At 42.0% G+C, this 23,628-nt stretch overlaps 1 protein-coding gene across 1 annotated transcript in view; it reads left to right on the plus strand.

Annotated features, from left to right (window-relative positions):
• Nucleotides 1-10,026, plus strand: part of atp2b2 (ATPase plasma membrane Ca2+ transporting 2) — a 143,637-nt gene extending 133,611 nt beyond the window's left edge. Inside the window, 1 exon segment of the mRNA XM_084063123.1 lies at nucleotides 6,203-10,026. Coding sequence (XP_083919249.1) covers nucleotides 6,203-6,514 — 312 coding nt within the window. The 3' untranslated portion in view covers nucleotides 6,515-10,026.
• The last annotated feature ends 13,602 nt before the right edge of the window (nucleotides 10,027-23,628 follow it).

Here is a 23,628-nt window from a genome sequence, read left to right on the forward strand (position 1 = left end):
GTATCACAATGAAAACAAAGATTTCAAGGTTTTAAAGGAAAAATAATCATGACTTATTTTTATTAATGTCACATTATCAATTCAATCTTAGTGTTTTGTCCAATTATGTGGGGGCTTCACTGCCCACCATTGGGCCCCGGGCCCCCATGTTGGGAATCACTGGTGTATAGGAATCATGGTCATAATTACCATCATAGGTGCAGTTACAGAACGGAGTGTACCGTCCTTATCTCTCCCGACCATAATCACTGTGATATTTTTAGACAGTTTCCAATCAAGTTTAGTGGGTTTTGCCTTCCAAATGATTTCATGTCACCAATGTTGTCATTGATGGTCTGGGGTGAAGCTATCCTACAACACTGTACTGCAGACCAGCACCATACAGGAGCAGCCAAATACATTTGCACAGTGTGTGGAGTAGACTGGCAGCCGGTTTGATTTGCTGGGTAGGATGAGAAAGAAAATCCATGCGGGACGGGGCCGTCCGTTCTCTGGTTTAACTCTATGGTATGAACCCTGACTGCCAGTGCCTGGACTGATTTCCATTGGTGGGTGAGTGAGTTTAGGCATTACGCAATGAATTGGAAAATATCTCAGTTTAAATGGCTGCATCTGTATAATACAAATGCTTTTCTTTGTTGACTTGACAATCAGTAAAATTTCACCATTTGGTTGAGGGGAAACTGCACCCTTGTCCTTGGCTCCCACCTCTCACTGTGTTCCAAATGCATATACACACACACACATCCCTGTATTTTTATTTTGAGCGCGCCTCTCACCATTTCGATACCATTCAGCCAGTCTGCCATTGAGTCTCTATGTCTCTCTGAGAATCCATTTGTCCCTGTTCTGTCCCCCTCTCTCCTCCCGCAGATCGAGGTGGTCAACACCTTCAAGAGCGGCACCTCATTTCAGGGGGCGGGGGCTCTGAGACGCCAATCCTCCACCACAAGCCAGAACCAGGATGTAACCAATGTTTCTAGTCCTAGTCACGTGTCCTTGTCCAATGCCCTTTCCTCTCCTACCAGCACTACTGCTGCTACTGCTCCTCCCACTACTGGCCGTGAGTCAGAACTCTGTCTCTGTCCGTCTGCTTGTCTGCTCTCTTACCTTCAGGGATGCCATCCCGGTGTGTAGGTAGCATTCAGGCTATAGAACACAGATGTGGGCATTGTAGAAGTCTGGTTTATGTGTGTATTTATGTGTTGTCAGTTGCAGTGCTTCTCTGCCCTTGAACAAAGACTGCATGGAAAGCTATTAGTGACAAGATGGATGCTGGTGTAACGTTAATAGAGCAATAGATAGATAGACAGACCTTTATTGATCCTTTTGTTGGAACAAAACGCTGATGCATTCAAGCAAGCACTCATGTACACGTGGTTGTATAGTCACCGATAAATACGCATTTTCACGCACACACACATGTGCACGCACGCACGCACGCACGCACGCACGCGCACACACACACACACACACACACACACACACACACACACACACACACACACACACACACACACACACACACACGTAAAGAAATGTAGGGCAGGTGCGCTTCCTCTAAATACCTCCTTAGTGCTCAGATATAGCCAACACATACTGTATAAAAAAACAAAAACACCAGAAAGGTGGACATTGTAGCACTCTTTTCTTTTGGAGTGCTGCTATTTCCAGCTTTCTGGTGTTGTTTTTTATACAACATACATATACATACGTGCAATTTGGAATACACATGAAAGCATTAATTCTAAGGTTGTCACATTACTTTAAATTACATTCACAATAAAAAAAATATCGTATCACTTGAATAGCAGGAAACACTTCGCTCTGTTGCATTCACACCGGACACTACAATTTAGATTGAAGCACAATGGGTTGTTCCTACTTAGAGGGCCCTGCATGAATTTGGTGAGTTAAAAGATTTTCAACTTGTGAGATTCACACAGGCTACGTGTGAAATATCGCTAGATGTCCTTCTTTACATTGACTTAATGACTACATTGAATCGCGTTGCTAAAAAAAAACGGCGTCACATGCGCATCTGGTGTGAATGCCCCTTTTAAGGCCTTTTATGGTGTATACCTTTTAATTTCGAGGACCCCATAATTCTGAGAGTGTACAAATGTACACTCAGAATTACAGATCTGTAAGGGTCCATTTAGAACCCCTTCGAGGAACCCTGAGGGTCCCTGGAACCACTGGTGTAATACTGTACTGTATGTACTGTACTATGTAGGGGGTTGGCATTTCTGAAGGTTCTTTCTTTCTTGCTTTCTGCTTTTTTTTGTTACCTTGCTTTCTCTCTTCTTGCTGTCTGTTTTGCTGTTCATGCTGTTTATTTCAAATTCATCTTGAAAACTCCTCCCACCCTGGGGTGTACTGTCCTTCTCATCGCTGGATGTGTGTTTGTTTCCTCAGAGTGCTAGGAGTGCGGGACTAAGGGTGATTCCCACGGCGTGACATTTCAGGTTGTGAGTTTGTCTGCCTCTCCTCACCCCCCCCCCCTCCCCACCCCATCCCATCGTCTACCGAAAGCCCTCCTCCCCATTTTTATGTCTTGACAAGAGAAGTGATTGTGAACTAATTCTGAGCCAACTCACCAAAGGCCTGGGTTAAACATTCAAGTATAAGCCACAATGCTCTTTGCTGTGTTTACTCTGGCACTGATGGGTGAAATCTTATTAAAATCAAATGGATTCACGCTGGGCTGCTGTGGCAACCAGATGCAATCGCAGCCAGGGCCAGGGTAAAAGGAAAAGTCATAGTGTATAGGCCTGCTGTTGCTGGATTCTGAGCTCTTATTATATTGTTTCCCCCCTGCTGGGAAATCCGACATTAAAAGCCAGTTGCCGAGCCAGTGTAATGCTGTATCTGTTGCTTTCACTCGACACCAGAGCATCTGCATCCACTTGGTGGTCATTTAGAAGGTGGCCATTTTTGCATGTGAAAATTAGTTTTTTTCCTGATGCCCCAGGGTTGCACAGTCATACTGTAGGTGCAATTTACTACAATATGCTGTATTATCGTCACTGTCAGGTGGAAACCTTGTATGTCCAAAACTGTTACTTTTCAGCAAATGGAAGGGAAAAAAAGCTGTGTTCCAATGAATCCAATGTACTCTTGTTAAAGGGATAGTTCACCCCCAAAATTACTTTTTTTTCCTATCGATTACACACCCCATGGAGCCTTGAATTCATGGAGATTTTGTCAGATTTTGATAGTTTTTGTCACATTCCTAAGCCAACAATTTGATGACCAGCAGAGTCTCAAACAGCCTCCATTGTCTCCATTGGCTTAAGAATGCGACAAAAGTAGGGCATTAAAAAAGTGAATTATGGAGATAAGAGGTTTCTGCCCGACAGTAACGATATGTTGACGCTGCAAACAGTTTGCCACAGCTAAACTGTTCTATCTATCTGTCTGTCTGCCTCTCTCTCTCTCTCTCTCTCTCTCTCTCTCTCTCTCTCTCTCTCTCTCTCTCTCTCTCTCTCTCTCTCTCTCTTTCTGTTGTTGTTGGTCTGTCCCTCTCTCTCTCTGTCCATGTTTCAGTTCCTATCTTGTCTTTTTTTTATTGTCTACTTGCTGAAAGTTGCAGGAACAGGGTGTAGAAAGGAGGAATTAAAGACAGCAAAACCCTTAGTGTTGATTAAAAGACTGATCCATTTTCAGAGTTAAAGTCATACTGCGTAACCTTTTCAGTTGAAAAAGTTATTTTTATATACATTCTTTGAGTCACACATTTTGAGGCATCACGAGGCGAAATGACATGACATGACACCGGAAATGAATAGGACATCTATTTTTGTATGTATTTTCTGTTACTAAAAACAGTTTCGGAATATTCCAAAATATCCTGGTGTGATTGGACACTGCAGCCTTCAGTACAGAAAAGGCGGCAAGCATCTGTTCTGGAGCCAACAAGGAAGTTGTAAAAACACTGCAGTTCTCATTAATGGTCTAGAGGGTGTCACTAATTCCCCTGCTCTGGCTGCAAAATATTTCAATATTAGTGACTTAACACGACTTTACACTTGATTTTATTACCTTAGTAAAAATTGTTATAAATACTTTATGCTTTCAGTCGCTAGTTTAAAGTCTTATTTCAATTATTACTGGAAATTCCAAGATGGTGGATTAGAATGTTCTGAAATAGTGGTTTCAAAACGCAACAAGTGCTACCAGTAGGTGTCACCAAAAACGAGTACTGAAATTAATACACAGTATGACTTTAAATGAACACTGAGGATTTTATGTGTGGATGATTCCATAAGCACAGGACCCGATACACAACATCACCCTAGCAACCTCAGCTGCTCATTCTGTGTCGTCACTTCATGCTGTCAGTGTAGCTGACTGTGTCCTTATATTTACTGATGTAGGCTCCTTATAAGCGGTGCCACCGCCGACGTAAAACCCGTCCACACCCTTTGGCAACTCATCACGTGTTATTTGTCAGACATCCTCGGTTGGCCTAGCAACGAACTAGCCAATTGCAGAGTATTCGTCCCTCCAGTCAATGAGAGCAAAACAGCTTGCACGGATTCAGGTGAGAAATTGGCCCTGCATGTGCTCAATCCTGATACATTTTACATCTAAAACGGCTGTGTTAACAATATTCAGAAGTGAGTGTCAGCACTTCCTGTATCTATTGTTTCACATTAAAATCCTGGAGAAAGGAAAAGATCTGCATACCGTCTTAATGCTCCCAAACATATTTTATAATAAAGTGGGGGGGGGGGGGGGGGGGGGGGAAACACAACGTTTCGGCCTCTGCGGCCTTCGTCAGGTGTTCTCAAATTAAAATCCTGCCAATGTTTCAGTTCATACATGGTCCAGCCATAATACTAGCTTTGACCAAGTCTTGCTAAACATTCCTTCAGCTAAACAGCATTTGAACTGAAATCAGCAAGATAACTGTAAACATATTATCTTTTAAAACTGCAACATTTTGTCACACCAAATTATAGATTCAGCCTCAACTAGTTGAGGAGACCACGTATTTGGTAAGTATACTTACCAACGTTTAAAACAGTTCTAGATGCCAATTTACCAACATGGGATGTCCGGCACTAGTCTGCTGACTTGAGTCTTTTCTATCATATAATAATGAATGTCGGATGTCTTGTCATTGAAAGGTCAAATAGTTTATTGGGGAATATACTTGAGTGTTTACTTAGATGTGCATGGAGTTGAGAACTTGCTTTGGTCATTGGACCTGACAATAATATTATTACTATTATTAATCCCCTCCTTATCTGTTTATTTAAGCAGTCGTATGTCCTTCCATCCCTACCACACCGTCCTGTCTTGTTGCATGTTGAATTCCTGTGTAATGTCCTTGTGCTCACCGTGTTTCATCCGCTGTGTGAGCTTGTGGTCCGGTTGCTGCCATAGTCCTTGATGTGCTGTTTTGTTATGAATTCTACACCACCACGACTGTGTTCAAGCCCGCATCATCCAGACTTGTTGTTTTGTTGACTTGTGGACCATGTGCTTTGCCCACCCTGTGTGCTCTCTCTATCTCTCTCTCTTTCTTTGTATGTATATGTACGTACTGTATCCCCATTCAAACCGTGTGGATATTGTACCCACTGCGGTTTTTGAGCTCTCCGATTGGATCGGTCAGATCTAACATCCTTCCTTTTTACTGACCTTGTCCACCAGACCTCTTCAAACTTGCATGTGTTATTCCCCGTTTTATTTTTCTGTGAGTGTTCTGTTTATTAACGTGGCTTGTTTCTAGGTATACCGCAACATTGGACTTTAAAGCGTATACTTACAACGAGCATTTGTGTTTGCTTTCTTTACTTGTTTTGTCCTTCAAACGTTTGATTTTTACCTTCAGTTTTGCTGTGTTTTTATGTATTCTTTATGATTGTGTCCCCCACGGTCTTTCTCAATGCACGCCAGTCGTGTGAGTTGTGAACTGTAGTTGTCTTGTGAAAGCAGAACACAGACTGCGGTGGTCTTCTCTCCTGCTGCTCCTCCCTCCTCCCCTCTCCCCCTTTATCTCTCTCCTCAAGTGAGAGGTCCATTCTCCCCTCTCTCTCTCTCTCTCTCTCTCTCTCTCTCTCTCTCTCCCCCTCCCTCTCTCCCTCACACAACCTTTCCTCATTCGTTGGGCTCCCTCCAGCCCGTCCAATTTATCGCCTCATTTTATTATCTTACACGACTCCCTTCTCTCTCCTCCCCTCTCCGGCAGATCCGTGTTGTGAACGCGTTCCGCAGCTCCCTCTACGAAGGATTGGATAAACCCGATTCCAGACCGTCCATCCACAACTTCATGTCGCACCCCGAGTTTAGGATAGAAGACTCCACGCCCCACATCCCCCTCATTGACGACACGGATGAGGAGACGCGGCGGAACAGGAAGCACGCGGGCAGCCAGCCCACGTCACCCAACAAGAACAACAACGCCATCGACAGTGGCATTAACCTGACCATCGACACCAGTAAATCAGCCGCCTCCTCCCTTTGCGCCAGCCCTCTGCACAGCCTGGAGACCAGTCTCTAACACTGAGAGTAAACCCCCAACCTTTACGCTATAGCCCCAGCCTCTGGGCGCTTCCGACCCGTCCCTTAGACCTTTTGAACTGGTACCCAGCTTTATTTTATGGCCCCCGACATCTGCGTCCCCAAGCGTACAGCCCTCGTCCGTCCGACTCCCCTGCCTCCCGTTCCCTCTTACCTAGCACATCCACCTTTCATCCACCTCCCCAAGCCCTGAGCGCCTGGAGCTCTCTACTCTGGATTGGGGAACATCAATAGTGAAATTACTATACATACAATCAATTTAAAAGCTCAACAAAACCACAAAGCCCACATGACCATCTTGTGGTTGTGCGAGTGCATGTGCGCCAGTATGTGTGTGTGTATGTGTGTGTGCGCCAGTATGTGTGTGTGTGTGTGTGTGTGTGTGTGTGTGTGTGTGTGTGTGTGTGTGTGTGTGTGCGTGTGCGTGTGCGTGCGTGCGCGCTTGTGTATATGTGTGGCGCATGTATGCACGTGCCACTGACTGGTGTTTCTGAACTGTGTCAATAGTGGCAGTAGAGCGAGGAAGAGGAAGACAAGGGAGAATTTGCAGAGGAGTAGAAAAAAACAAAAAAACAAAGCAGACTTTGATCTCCTGTCTACGCTCTTTCCTCAACAATAACAATGACTATATTGATAATAGCTTAAATTAAATTGAACAACATTGTTATTATTATTATGATTATTATTATTATTATGATTATTATTATTATTATTATTATTATTATTATTATTATTGCTCCTGCATGAATGTACATTACCCAAGTTTTTATTTAAAAGGGTTTTAATTTTATTGGAATTCTTTTCTTCTTTTTTTCGATGGGCTAGGTTGCAGGCGGACTGCTGTTTTTAAGGTGGCTTCTCAGAGTTACTGGCCTGCGAGTTCCCTCTGTGTGGCATGTACATGTACCCAAATGTAAAGATTTAATTCATCCATAAAAGGAAATATGTATAGAGGTTGTAGGACTCAACTTGCACAGTAGTTTTGCACCTGTTGGAAAAAGAGGAACCTATAATAATGGTGAGGATGATAGCATTTATGGAATATATATTCTATAAATACGAATATAAATATATATAGAGAGAGTTTATCTTTGTTTGTCGGCATGTTGCCTTGTTCCTGCTTCAATGGCTCTAAATACTTTAACTTATTTATGTCCTAAAGAGAATGTAATTTGTTTACAACCCATAGTAGAGATTATACTTCCTGGTTTGTAGAAAGGCGGTGGAGAAGCTCACAGCTCAGATATATACTTGGACCAGAGCTCTGTTGGTGTTTTATTACTGAAAAACCCTTGTGCTGGAACTTGCCTGCTATCTTGTCAAATATTGTAGATATTTTTAGAGGATTAACAAACTAAAACAAAACCAAAATATAATGGGATACAGTACCTAGTAAATGTGGCATCTTAGTATTATTCTACACGATTGTTGGGATCAAGTCTGAGTAGCTTCCCTTTGTTTTGTCTTTTTTTTCTCCAAGTGGAAGTCTTCTTAACGAGACAGAGGGGGGTTATTTTGTTCTTTCAGTTGTGTTTTTTATTCAGTGCTACAGCTCTGGCCCAGGGTTAGGGCCTGAGTCCAAGGCTGATATCAGGACCTCTATGGTGAACTGTCATCTAGATAAATCTGCTCATTTAAAGGACTTTGGTGTTTTAAGTTATGCGTAACCATCAAAGGTTGCAATCGAGTCATTTTTAGAAATTTGCAAACTAAGTTGTATTTGGCTTACCTGTATGAAAATCGAACACTTGTGTTGAAAATTTTGTGCTATATTGTGTTGATAAATCTTTCTTTTTTTATTTTTGGGTTTAATATCATTATTTGTTTTCCTCTTCTTCTAAAAGAGAGAAACACGCAGCCCCAAAAAGCTGTTGGCATTTTGAACATCAAAAAGGAAGAAAAAAAAAAGAGGAAAAAAAACAGAAAAAAATACCACAACAGAAATGGAATGTTGCTTTGACTCTTTTTCTATATATAAAACAAAAGATTATCCTTTTTCTGCACTATCTGGTTATGAATGAAAACTCTGTGGTGTATTTCTAGATGTGCTTTTGTGTGTTTTAACCAAGCTTGTCTTCCTGCTGTCACAGAATATACAGTACTAGCATCTCAACTGTACTCACTAGTTGTAAACTATTTATTGTGCTTTGACCAACCAGTTGTTACCCGAGAGAAGGCACACTTACCCAATTTACTGCAGCCAGAAGGACAAGGCCCCCCTAAACTAAACTAACCTGTACTCTTGTCGTTATTTCTGTAACTAATTGGAGTCATTGCCAAGCATGACGTTAATAGCCTCAGTATGCAACTTGATCCAATCACAGGTTTTTTCTTCTCTTAAAAATCATATACACTACTACACACAATATATACAATCACATATCCGAGCAGTTCTATTCTTTTTTTGTATTGCTTAATTTATACTTACACGCTGGTGTCCCGTGCTGAAAACAGGAGATCTTCAAGCTCTTGGATGGGCTATTTTCAGCACTCGACAGTGACACGCGTCTAAGTGTAATTCAGGCTTATGCTTAATTTATGCTCCGTCGTATGACGGGGTCGCGCGCCGAAAATAGCTGATCTACAAGCTCGTAGGTCGCCTATTTTTGGTGCTTAACACGTCGTACAGCGAATTATAACTCGGGCTTCATGTCCTCCTCCTGTGTCATTTTCCAATCGATCTGCAGAAGGGTGCACAAGCTTTACCTGTCAGCTCAGGCCTGTTGAAAAAGCAACATGGACCATTTGAATAAAATATATTTTGTTTCAGTTGAAATGGGATTCTGACGTTCTGCTTAGGAGCTGTTGATATTTTATTTTTTTCTGGGAGAAGTTTAATGACAATTATTTTGTTTTCTTTCCTCTGTAAAAAACAAAACAAAAAACAAAACAAACCAAAAAAAAAACTAACAAAAACAAACAAACTAGACATTTTCAAGAAAAGACTTCAGCCAACATTCTCAAAACCATTTTTACATTCAGGAGGACTTTCAGCTTTAAGAGGACGCCGAGACACCAAGTTTAAAGTATTCTTTGTAAATAGAGCAACAAGTCCATTGAGGAACCTCCGCGTGGACTGATGTGAAACAGGAACTCTTCTTGACTACATGTACCATCATGCACCACAGGTCATACTGCCGATGCAGCTGATTGGCTGTAAGTAACCAATCACAGCTCCTGTCAGACACACAAAACAATAATATAACAAACAATAATTACATTGATAATGATGATGACGACGACAACAATGATGATGATGATGATGAAGATATTGATAATGATGACGATAATGATGATATCAGTGGTACTTCTTGCAATATACTCTCACCTGCCTCGATGTACTGTATTTAGCAGCATGCAGTTTGTGGAACAAAGAAAAAGAGAAATGCCAACAGATATCTCTTGGCATTCTTAGCCATTTATGGGTAAGTGATTAAGTGTTCATTCATCTTGTTTTTATGATATTTTTTTTATCTATACAATAATTGTAAATAAAGGAACTCAATGTCTTTGTTCATTTAATACTATGCAAAACGTCATGCTTTTCTGATTGTTACTCACCCTTATCCTAGAGTGTGTTGCCGGAATGTTTGTGTCTCAAAAGTCAATAAAACCATGTGATGTAAATTATTTTCTAGCTTGAGGAAAAAGGTATATGACGATGAAATTATGATGATACTAAAGATGATGATGATGGTGGTGGTGGCGATAATAATGAAAGCAATTCTGATGTTGACAATGATGATGATGCTTGACTGTCCCATCTATCACACTCCTGACAGGAGCGCAAGTGAAAAAAAAAGATAAAACAAAAAAATGAAAAAGCACTTAATAAATCTCCCAGAGCAGCATGACCCAGAATGGTGTGTCCTGGCCCCGTGTGACGTGTCCTGTTCTGATTGGTTCTACATCTCCCAGCCGATGATGAGTGCTACCTTTGATTGGTTCTCGGAGTTTGCTGTTTTATGGCGTTCTTCTTGTGGCAAAGTAGTTAATATCAATGAAAGTGTTTTTGCAACTGTAACAGAAGTGGCAACACTTTCACTAGCAGATTTTATCATCTTCACAGCCATGCTCCATGGATTGTGATGCTGTCCCACCCTGCTTTTGACAAGATGGCCATCTCATTCATAGATATAAAACTAGCATATCTTGCAATGACCAAGGGTTTCTATGAAGATCCAAGTCATGACAATGACCTTCAATAAGAACGCTCACAGCACTGAAGGAAGGGGTGTGCTCCCGGTAGCCATTCCTGTTGCTCACACGTGTATTGTGGTGTAATTATGAAACAAGAAGACTGCTAGACGAGGCTGCTCGTGGTGAAACACATCATATAATGGTATAAGATCAGTTTCCATTACACATAAATGCCCCCCAACGCATTCCCATTGCAAAAAACTAATAAATGGCAGTTAAACAATACCTAAATTGTGTGTGCCCTGAGGCATGCTGGGAAGTCCCTCCCCTATCCAATGCGCACAGAAGGACATTACACAGTCCCCCCTCACCTCAAGGGTGCTGAGGAACACACCTTCTCTTACCCCAGATAATGGGCTCTGGTCCATGAGAGGGTCTCTCTTCTGTGTTGACAAAGAGGCCGGAAAGACACTAATCAGTCCAGGTGGAGAATCACCTTACTGCCCCCACCATAGTACATGGCTGAGTCCATTTGCTGCAAACCTTCAGTGACACCTTCTTTCCAGGAGGGGTCTAATACTGACACCCAAGCCCCCTGAGCAAAGTTCTCTCCCACTAATGGGTAGTCATAAGAGCTGCTGAGGTGCACTGTGCTGAACTCTTGAACTTCCGCCGGTGGTTGGAGAGAATGGCAAGCTGGGTAGCCAGGGTGCGGCTGAACTGCTCCATCATCATTCTGGGGATGTACTGGAGTGGTCCTAGTCGTCTTTACTCCGAGCTGCCGACAGATCTCCTGCAACTCCAAGGCCTCACGTTACGCTCCTGCTCGCTGTGCATTGTGATGGGAAAGAGGCCCAGGATGTTGACCCCTACACGTGCATGCTCAAGGGGAGTGACCTCCTGGTACTGTTGCAGTGAAACATTTGAGTGTTAGGTTAGGGTCTTTCTGGGCAGTACGCAGGTTTCTCTGGTGGACACACAACTCAACACAAATCTTGCCTGCTCTTGTGCCTGTAGAACCAGACCAGAAATACATGTGGAAGCTACAGGACAGCAGGAGCAGCAGCTGCTATGTCTTACAGATGTAAGTATGTCTGGAAAGGCTACTAAAGCCTAATTTACTGCATGTATACCCCGTCATACGACAGTGTTGCTTGCCCAACGCATTGTAGCCTTGGTCAGGATCATGTCACTATCATGTGACATGATACTGACCATGATACTGACATGATACTGACCATGATACTGACCATGATACTGACCATAATACTGACATGATACTGACCATGATACTGACATGATACTGTCATGATACTGACCATGATACTGACCATGATACTGACCATAATACTGACATGATACTGACCATGATACTGACATGATACTGTCATGATACTGACCATGATACTGACCATGATAATGACATGATACTGACCATGATACTGACCATGATACTGACCATGATACTGACATGATACTGACATGATCATGGAATAACTGAGGTCCGAGCTTCTCAAACTGTATTGAACAAAGCACATAGCCCATACTTTCTGGTTGTGGATTTTCAGGCCGTAAAATAGTCCAGGTTTGGAGCTGTGTGGGAAGAAAGACCAGAAATACAGAATTCCAGACATAGATGTGAGGTTGTCACTAGCTGTGCACTAGCAGGAACATAGAATTGAGCACAGAGTGCAGGCACAGCCAGGTATTTCTAGCCAGCCAGGTGATTGCCAAATAGTAGACCTCTAGGTAACCTCTAGGACACACCTTGCAACATGCAGAACGCAGCTCCAACCTCAACTCAAAGAAGCAGAGAATGTCAGAAAATAGACAGGGCTGCCAAGCTGCCATGACAGAACTATTGTTCAATGGCTGCTACACCATAATGTTATTTACGTGTATGTGTAGTAAAAAAACAAATATTGATTCATTCATGGGTTTATTCATATTAGACATGGATTTCTTATATGTACTTGTATTAACTTGTTTGAGTTTGATAGTGTGCCAGAAAATGTGTTAGGGATATACAATCGCTTTTGCAAAAGCTATCCACTTATTATTCTTATTGTTCTGTTGATATCTATCTCATTATTAAATTCTCAATAACAAGAATTATGTTGTATGATAATATTATGATATTCACCTAACCTCCTCTGTTGTGGCTCTATTCATATATAGTACAAGAGTGGATGGATGGACAGACTGATGGCTGGATGGCTGCTTGGATTGATGGATGGATAGATAGATAAATATAGTAGGTACAGCCAGGGCTGTTGTGGTGTTGGTGTGTGAATTTATCCATTGAAAAGTACAGTACATGGAGCTCTAGAGTCTTGGGCTGGCTCTGGATCTTACGATACAGCATGTTCCCTCCACTGGAGGGCAGCATTTGACTGGAGACATTTACAAAATGCCCCCAGGTCACTATCCAGCCCTGTATCAATCAAGCATCCTCCTCTCCCAGGGTAGAGGTCTCTCATCTGGGGCTCTTTATTATCTCTCTTGCTATCATGTGATTACCAAAACTGATATCCCTCAGTAATTATATTCCAAAATCTGTAACATTATGTATCTTCTAATATTAAAAAGCAAAACATTATAATTTACAACTACAACACATTACAATGTAATGTGGGCTATACTGTGTGCACTGGTAATCTTTCTAAATTGTAGTTGTAATAATAATAATACATTTTATTTGTAACGTAACGTTATTTGTAGTGTAAGATGCTCTTGAACATGGAGGCATGTTCTTTATATCAGTACTGGAGTCTGAAGCACTGAATGTCCTTGGGGGCGGCAGTAGCTCGGGAGTGCCCTTGAGCAAGACACTGAAACCCTAACTGCTCCAGATGAGGAGGCTGGTGCTTCACTGTCGGTGTGAGATTGATGTGTGAATGGGTAAATGTGAAGTACATTGTAAAGTGCTTTGAAGGACTGGGAAGGCGCTATATAAATGCAGTCCATTTACCAATGACACCTACAAGCCGGCTCTGTCTGACCTCTCTGACAGCACAAGTCCCAAAACTATGCTCATGTTCTGGCAAGATTTACAGCTTAGTCCCATATTATACCAATTACAGCATTTCCTAGATTAGCCTATATGGTTAATGAGCCCTAGCCTACGCCATTATCAAGACAGGATAAACAGAGTCTGGTGACAAAATGACTGAGTCTAATGACATTGATAGTAGAAAGATTCCCTTTAACCCATTCAATCCGGGTGCCGCGCTATTTTTGCTTCTGGGGGTCCCTGGAACTAAATATTTTACAAATGTTATATTTAAAGATTTGCACAATTGTTCACAATTTTTCCAAAAATAGCAGATCTACAAACTCACAGTGCGGCACTCTGTGCCGCGCTATGAGCTATGCTTGTATATCTGCTATTTTTGAATAGCCAAAGAAATCTTAAAATGACAGAGATGCGTTCCCGGATTGAATAGGTTAACCAATTATGCCCTCTAATAAAATATCTCTAGAGGGATGATGAGGAACCTTCAGTCATCATGCTGTATAATGCCGGATCTGTTTAGCATACTGATTAGACTAATAAATCCTGATGGCTTAGTTCATACATTTGTGGATTCAAGTAGGCTGATGAAAGAAGACAGGCTAATTACATAGATATTTAAGTATAAACGCTTCTGGCTAATAGTGTATCTTCTTTGCCTGTGTAATATCATGGCTCTGATGAGTGCCATGTGCTTGACAAATCCTAGTCTGTATTTGTAAAATGCGAAAGAGTTCTATTTCTTCATTCATTTTCTGCCAGACTGTCATAGAAATTATTAAACCCCATACTTAGTTGACCGGAGTCCCCCCAGGGCTCTTTACAAGGCCCCCTCCTGTTTTCGCTCTACGCTAAATATCTTTGCCGAAGATTTGTGCAGAACGCAACGTCTTACGAAGTTGTAGATCTGCTATTGTCGCAGAATATTCAACCCCAGAATAGGGGCACTATGGTGTGGTTAACCCAGATGGCAAGCATCCGGTTTTTAAAATGAGGGCAATAAGGAAGTGCCGTTTCCCCTGCAGTTCTCATTAATGGCCCAGCAGATGTCGCTATTTCCCCGCCCTGCTGGCTGCAGAAGCATTAACACTCCATTCAAGTGAATGAGGTTTTGGGTGGACTTTATACTTGATTGTATTACCTTAGTAAACATTTTCATAAATACTTTATGTTTTCAATCGTTAGTTTAAAGTCCTTTTATCATGCTATAGGTTTAATAAATGATGGTCCCATTAATTTTAAAATGAATGATAGGCTAAAGTAGGGTATGCTTCTAGAGCTTCAACTGGTTCTACTGAATGAAGACCCGCCCTCGCTGCCCTTCCAGCCAATGGCATTGCATTTCCGGTTGGTTTTCGAGAACCGGAGTTCCAAGATGTTAGATTTGAATTTGCCGCAAAAAGCGGCTTCAAAATGGGTCTGCAGAAGCCAATGGCCTCCCTTCGTCCATATTTCCTACAGTCTATATGTTAACTACCCTGCATGGTTGAGCGGAGTACCTCAGGGCTCTGTGCTAGAGTCTTTTCCATTTTCGCTCTATGATTAAATATCTTCGCAGCAAATAGCAGATCTATGAGCTTACAACGCGTTGCACGCGACGTGTTGTAAGCTTGTAGATCTGCTGATTTCTGTGAGTGTTTTCCCTTGGAATATGGATCCTGGGGTTCGAGTGGTCAACTAACCGCTGCCATATACAAGTGATGGTTGAACCAATGCAAATGTTTCGGGACCACAACGTTTGAAATGGAGCAACAAGAATGAGGTCAGAGTATAATGATGATGAAGAGGGTTTCTCTGCAGGGCATAATGGATAGAGATGACTGTCACGCCTTATAGGATTAGCCTTCATCAACAGTACACTGATGCGGATCAGATCGAGCTGTGTGTGTGTGTGTGTGTGTGTGTGTGTGTGTGTGTGTGTGTGTGTGTGTGTGTGTGTGTGTGTGTGTGTGTGTGTGTGTGTGTGTGTGTTGTCTACACATGCACATGGGCACGTGCATGTACATGTGGGAATGCCATGCTTACTATGTTGTGCACATGCCAACACACGCGTGTGCCCTTGTAGAAGTGTGTGTCTCAGTCAATGATGACAGGTTCCCTCTGAACAAGAACAGACAAGCAATGAACGTGGCTGAAATACACACACAACTAATCGCTGTAATAACTAGTCTACACTCAATGTGATAATGTGTAAAGAAATCATTCAAACAAACATACTTATTGTACTTCAATTGGCATGTATGCAGTGGTTTACTCCTAAGAAATTACAAAACGTTTGTTTTTTATGTTTCTGTCATGGTATTTCACGGTATTTTATTTTTAAAAATGTTTTTTACATTTGATGACACAATGTAGCATGGCATTTTTTAATGCTTTTTTCATTGGACAACATTGTGTAGTATGGCATTTCTTATGGGTTTTTCTTTTACATTGGACGACATATGCTACTGTACACACCACACACATACTGTACAGTATACATACATGCATACATACTGTACATACAGTAGCCTACTGTACATACTGTGTTACCAAAGTTACCAAACACAGATGCAGGGCAGGGGCAGTTCCAATGCTCAATGATTTGTTAAAGGGATTCCAGGCAACTTCAGAGATCAAAAAAAAAAAAAACTGTTGTCAAACAACGCCCCTCCACCCCCCCCCCCCCCCCCCCCCCATCCTCATCAGCAGTGTGTTTCCCCGACCACCAGGGGGTGACGCAGGGGGGACTCTGAACGGGCCATGCCAAAAATAGGTTGCTTTATTCGGATACAATGCGTGTCACTGCCCGCCCCTGCCGGTTCTCTGAATTTTATTTTTTAAATAGGCTCTGTCATGATTAATTGACCACATATATGAAGTTAAACAACTAAATTCTATCCAAACGCTATCTTAAAAGTAAATTCTGTGCCTCAAAAAATAAGTTTTAGAGCGTTTTAAAGTTTTAAAACCGAAAGTAAAAACACTGCAGAGAAAACAATGGCTGCCGTTCCATTTTTGTCGGCTGCACTCGATTCCATTCGGTTTCACTCGAACACGCCGGACGCGCATATGCGTGCGTTTCATTTACGTCCCGGATACCCGGATGTATCGGTACATATATATATATATATATATATATATATATATAAATATTTTTACATTTAGGCTTAAAGTTACCTAGAATCCCTTTAAGGGAGTTTCACATTTGCGGGGAGGTGGAACTCAAATAAAGCAAAATCACAACATACTTGTGGCTCCTTCCGGCATGCAAACACAAAGCTGAAGTGTCAGCCAAGGTCCTAAGTTTCCTACAAACGAAAAGACAAGACAATGTCAGGTTTGTATCAGAATGACATTTTCTAACAGGTTGAACAAGTGGAATATATCGCTTACTGTCCATGCAGATGTGTCTTTGCAGATGTGCCAGCCATGTCTGAGCAAGAGTGATTCATAGCAACAGCTCAGAACCAACTCAGTGCAGCTGTCCCCAGCTTGTTAGTCAGAGTGCAGGTTTCATCATATCAAGCTGATTGATAATAGAGATTGGCATGTACCTCCCTGCAATGAGTTGGCAGGGGAGCCGGCGCTGGCCGAGGTGCTGAACTCCAGAGTGCTGCCTCTCCCTGTGGAAAGGCTCACCTGAACAGCAGTCAAATAGTGGGACTACACAATATCGTTGCTGTCCGCCAGAAACCAGCTAACTCAATGTTTCCGCTTTTGCATTTTTGTCCCATAAATCAGTGCTATTGAACACCCTTTACATCTGTGTGTTGATTAAAAAAAGATTGAACCAATGAAAAGTATGAAAAAGTGCTTCTGACAAAACCAGCTAACTCTATTGGATCCTCAAACTTTCTACTAAACCAGCTAACTCCACCAAAGGAGAGTGGAGTTAGCTGGTTTTGCTGACTCCAGGCTCCACCCCCTTTTGACCTCCAACCTCATTGTGAGCTTGGAGGTCCATTTAGCTGTTCTTATCAATGATGAACAAAACCTCCTAACTCCACTTTGTGTTGTGTTTTAGTCATTTCCTGATTTTTTTTTGTAGTTAGCTGGTTTCTGCCGGACAGTATATACATACATACATACATACATACATGCATTCACGCACGCACGCACGCACACACACACACACACACACACACACACACACACACACACACACACACACACACACACACACACACACACACACACACACACACACACACACACATACATACATACTGTACATACATACATACATACATACATACATACATACATACATACATACATACATACATACATACATACATACATACATACATACATACATACATACATACATACATACATACTGTACATACATACATACATACATACATACATACATACATACATACATACATACATACATACATACATACATACTGTACATACATACATACATACATACATACATACATACATACATACATACATACATACATACATACATACATACATACATACATACATACATACATACATACAAGGACTAACACTGTTCTAGACGCCTGAACCCTTCTGTGCCATGTTGTAGAGAAAATAAATAAATAAATAAACAATGCCATCCTCTCAGCTCGTGGGCCCTGGTCGTTAGGTGTGATAGCATTAGCCCTCATTAGCCTAGCATTAGCGTGGTAGCATGCTGCAATGGCATCAGCATGCGTGGTTGCACCTGTCAGGGAGTCACAGTCAGTGAATATAGAGTGGTCTCCCACAGCCCAGGCAGATTGGTGCTGAGTGCATTCAGGTCCACATGCAAGGGCTGATTTCCAGGAAGAATAGCCCTTTAATGGGCCCCAAGTTGAATCCCGCTGCTTCCCTTGGGCCCAATAGAAGCCTGCAGTAACTGACAGTCCTTTACAATCAGCCAACACTGGTGGAGATTTTGAGAGCCCCCAACTCACCCCACCCCCCACCTTCTCCTGTTTTGCTCTTTTTCCTTCTAAAGGATTGATTTTGAAATGATGCTCTGCCCAGAGAGAGAGAGAGAGAGAGAGAGAGAGAGAGAGAGAGAGAGTGTGTGTGTGTGTGTGTGTGTGTGTGTGTGTGTGTGTGTGTGTGTGTGTGTGCGCGCGTGCGCGTGCGTGCGTGTGTGTGTGTTGTGAATGCCAGGCTTGGCAATTGTCTTAATAATGGGATAAGTAGAGACTATGGTTCCTGTTAGGGGGAGGTGGAAGTGGGAATGACATGGAAATCTTAACCATTCAACCACAAAAACATTCAAAAATATTTTGAGCATAGCCAATCTAGGAGACATTTTTGTATTGCCTTTAATAACACCAAAATGTGGGATGCCTGGGATAAATTGGTTAAGGGGAACTCAAATAAGCACTTGTGCACACAACACACACACACATATATATATAAACATAGACACATGGACATTGGCTGCTTTCTTTGCGCAACTAAGTTGTCAGGCTGAAACAAAGCAGTGGTGATACGGTCATTTTCACTAAAACGTCTCAGGTGTGTGAGCATTGTTTCAACATACACTGTAGATTTAGGAGGACAGCACTATCTGTTTATTGTCACTGGGACTGTACTGTTTCTAATGTATACAGTATATTGATGAGAATAGTGTACAAGGCAAGAACAAATATAGCTGCAAGCAGCGATAATATGGGGCCAGGAGAGAGAAATGATAATTCCTTTAACAGGTCAGTCCATGAAAGTCCTTGCGGTCTTGTTTCCAATGAGTGCCTGTGAGCAATTAGGGGTTAAGAGTCTTGCTCAGGGACAAATTTCATTTCATCGACACATTTGCTGACCTGGCCTGGAATCGTACCTGGGGCAACCAGAGTCTCTGGCTCCCTAGGCGGGCTCACTAACCACTCAGCTATGGCCACCCCTCTCAGAGAGAGAGAGAGAGAGAGAGAGAGAGAGAGAGATAGATAGATAGATACGGAATAGATTGAAGAGACATAGAGAGAGACAAATGGAATAGATTGAAGAGACAGAGAGAGAGACATGGAAACGGAATAGATTGAAGAGAAAGACATGGAAATGGAATAGATTGAAGAGAGAGAGAGAGAGCGCCATGGAAACGGAATAGATTGAGTCATGTTTTTTGCATTTCAACTTAAATGAGTCTGCATCAAGTGAGGCTTGAACCGGCAACCTTACAGTCATGAAGCACTCTTAGGTAGCTGCAACACTACCTATAGTGCTATATCTTTGTCCAGGCTGATATTGTCTGTTGAGGATCACAAACTCTTGCCTTCTGTCATGACCCAAGCCCCTGTTTCACTAACACTAAGATCACTCGTTCACAAACCATTTACCAATGAAGAAATTGTACATCTCCTCAGAACCAAAATTAGTGAAAGTAGCCGATCTACAAGCTCACAAACCATTAAAAGTTGTCAGATTGTACATTGGCTATTTTCACAATGAAGTATGTTATACATTGAAAAAACATACTCTCATTGCTATCTGAAAAGTTGTGAGATTGTAGATCAGCTGTATGTAAAAAACACTCAATTAAGTATTTCATGTTATCTTTAACAATTGCAGATGTATTCATTGATAGTCATGTTGTGTGAAATGCAACTCAGATGAAGTCTGCACCAAGTGAGGCTTGAACTGGTGACCTTCAGGTTGTGGGGCACACATTTAAGCGAGAAGCCACCAACAGACAAGAACCTGTGAAAGGAGATCACAATGATGATACAGTTTCACGCAAATAGCTGAAAAATCCTGGGTTTAAGTGTTTTTCAAACTGCTCAAGATTGCGGACAATCTAAGGGCGGTGCTTACTGGTCAACGTGATAGATGTGTTCCTCATTAGTCAAGGCACATGTGTAAGCAGGTCTAATGGCTGTCGGCCAAACGAGGCATGACTTTTGCCTGTTTAAAGTTTCAATTTTCAAAAAATTGCTATAGCGCCCCCGTTTGACCAATTGGAGTAAGATTGGTTTCAGTGATATTTGGAATGGCCCTTTACATTTCTGCAAAGTTTCAAAGAATGGTAAGTCTGCATGTATGTGTTAGGGGCAGATGAATAATTGTCATAAAACTGCAATATTCATTGGCTCATTAAAGCTTCATTTTTTCACTTATGGAAGATATTTTGCAAACGTTTTTTGGTATAGGTCCAAAGTTCATGTGTAAAAAGTTTCGTGCAGATTACTCAAAAATCACAGGAGGAGATAGGTTTTAACTGTTTTTCATATAATTCCAAATGGTGGGAGATCTAAAGGTCAGAGGTCAAAAGTCAGAGTGTGAAAGTTGTTCAGCATGAGGAGACGCATGTGTGCATCGAAGTTTCATGGCTGTAGGTCAAACACGGCATGAGTTGTACCTGTTCAAAGTTGGCATTTTTCAATTGAGTGCTATAGCGCCACCTTTTGACGAAAGATTGTGAGAATTATTTCTTGATCGTTTTTCATGACCATCTATCATATGGCCGAGTTTCATAAAAAGCGACTGCACGGTTCAGCCAGAACTGCCAAAAGTGGCAGAAGAAGAAACGGAAATAATGCGAATAACAATATGGGTCCATGCTGGAAGCCTGGCCCCATAATAATAATGTACAGGTAATTACACTCTGCAAAGGGTGCAGTATTATTCAAATGATCTTTTGAATGTTGGATGTTCAAATACAAAGTGCTTACACAATTGTGTTTTTTAGGCTCCTTGTAGCCTAGTCAAAGTGTTTCTGGAAGCTGCTATTGTTTTTATTGTGAAGGAGGGTCATTCAAGGAGATAGACAAATAAACTCAATCTTATGGTGTGCAAGGATTGCAATGCATACATCTGACCAGTTGAGGTCCCCTGTGTCTGTATGGGTATTTTAATGATTTGCCCAGTTTAGTAGCTGAAGTGCAACAAACAACAGCATTTCACAGAGGAAAAGTCCAAGCAGAAAACAATTGAGCAAATCAGAGATACCAAATTACTGAAATCAGATATTCCAAATATTCACCAATTAGGTTTTTGACTAAAAAACACTTTCAACCTGACAAACCTATTTTGAGCATTTTTTTCCCACAGATATGAGATCGACAAGCTCACAATGTGTCCCATTGAAATGTGTTGTGAGTTTTTAGATCACTAAGGTTAATGCTTTTAATAGTCTCGCGTGGCCAGACTGTTGCCTCCCACAATTTTCAAATGTTTCCGGTCATACAGTCTGGGACTCGGAAGCTCTGATCATGATTAGAATATAAACCGGATATGAAGCCTCCTCCCCACTTCCGTTTCGTCTTTACAGTCGCTCAAATTTATCCTAATATAAATACAAATCATCTAAGTATATTTAGCTTGCTGCTTAGCATAAATAGAAATAATAAAATGTAAAGATATTTTAAAATATATTTCCGTGAACGGAAGCGGCAGCTTCCTCTCTCGGATTTCGGGAGTTGTAGTTCCAGACTCTATATAGCATTCAGAGATTGTGGAATAGTTGTTGGCTACGCGAGACTATGCTTTTAATGAATGCACAGGATCAGTGGTTCAAAGCAAGCTAGTGAAGATACATGCGTTCATTGTCACAGTCAGAGATATACAAGTTGTTAAATGAGTAATTAAGTATACAGCAAAGCTTGGGAAAACCTCAAATGGATGATAGTTTGCTCCACACCCACTCAGATCTATCTACAGTGTCCTACACATCACTGCTTATCAAGCAGTGATGTATCCAACAGCAGCAACACTAATGCCAAAACATGAATAAACAACAAACACTGTGACTTAATTAATAACTATAAAATTAGGTGGCGGACCAATAAAGCACTCTCTCTCTCTCTCGCTCTCGCTCTCTCTCTCTCTCTCTCTCTCTCTCTCTCTCTCTCTCTCTCTCTCTCCCTCCCTCTCTCTCTCTCTCACTCTCTCTCTTCCCTTGGGCCCAATAGAAGCCTGCACACACACACACACACACACACACACACACACACACACACACACACACGCGCGCGTGTGCGTCACTCCATCCCTCTATGACAGCCGGTGGACAGGTTTGTGATTGCTGTCCCACCTCTGACCCCTATAGTTAGCACAGCCCGTCTCCCTCACTGTGTAAATGCTGGGATGTCAGACTACGATAAGTGAAATGATAGATTCAGAGGAAAGATACCGGGTCTCATTTTGCTCAGAATGATCAACATCCAGGTGATCTATCCAGGGACTAGAGTTATGCTCCGTCGCCGCTTGACGGCGGCGCACGCCGGAAATAGCCGACCTACAAGCTCACACCGCGTTGCATCCGCCACGCATTGTGAGCTTGTAGGCCGGCTGTTTCTTGCGCATGACGCCGTCGAACGATGAAGTCTAAATCAAGCTTACGGATTAGTTGAGGAGGAGGTGAATGCATGATAACGGAGAGAGACAGACCAGCCTGCATTAGCACAATATCTGCAGTTTGTCTCTATTAGCCATGGTCCATTGCACACCAGGAAGTTGCAATTATCTCATACATCGAAAAATTGTCTGACAGGTGCACATGGAGACAGATAGCTCCATGAAGAGCTGCATGTATAATTGCACATCAGCTATCATGGCATTATTTTCTCCATGAGAAATCACCACGGGGAGAGAAGAACTCAATTTCAACGATATCACCTTGGTGTTTGTCAGGTGTTATTGAGAATGAAGTGAGCGCCTCCCCACCTGGACACACTATTCATCTGCATTTCTTGCCATTTCTGTAATGAAACTCGAGTCCCAAGTTGATAATAGTTGGATTGATGTGAAGAGAGAGCCTGCAGTCAATTTTACTTAACATGGTATCGTCAAAGATCAGTCAATTTTGCATCATAAGTGGGGCGACCCAATAGCCGAGCGGGACCATTTGCTGCATGTCACTCCCCTACTCTCTCTCTATCTCTGTGTTTCCTGTCTCTTTATACTGTTTACCTAGCAAATAAGGCCTCAGAAAAATCCCCCAAAAATAGCTATTGTGGTATTTTTTTCCACGGTAAAAGGAATATTCT

Source organism: Gymnoscopelus microlampas (genome assembly GCF_963454915.1).
Source record: "Gymnoscopelus microlampas genome assembly, chromosome: 7".
In the NCBI taxonomy this organism is placed as follows: domain Eukaryota; kingdom Metazoa; phylum Chordata; class Actinopteri; order Myctophiformes; family Myctophidae; genus Gymnoscopelus; species Gymnoscopelus microlampas.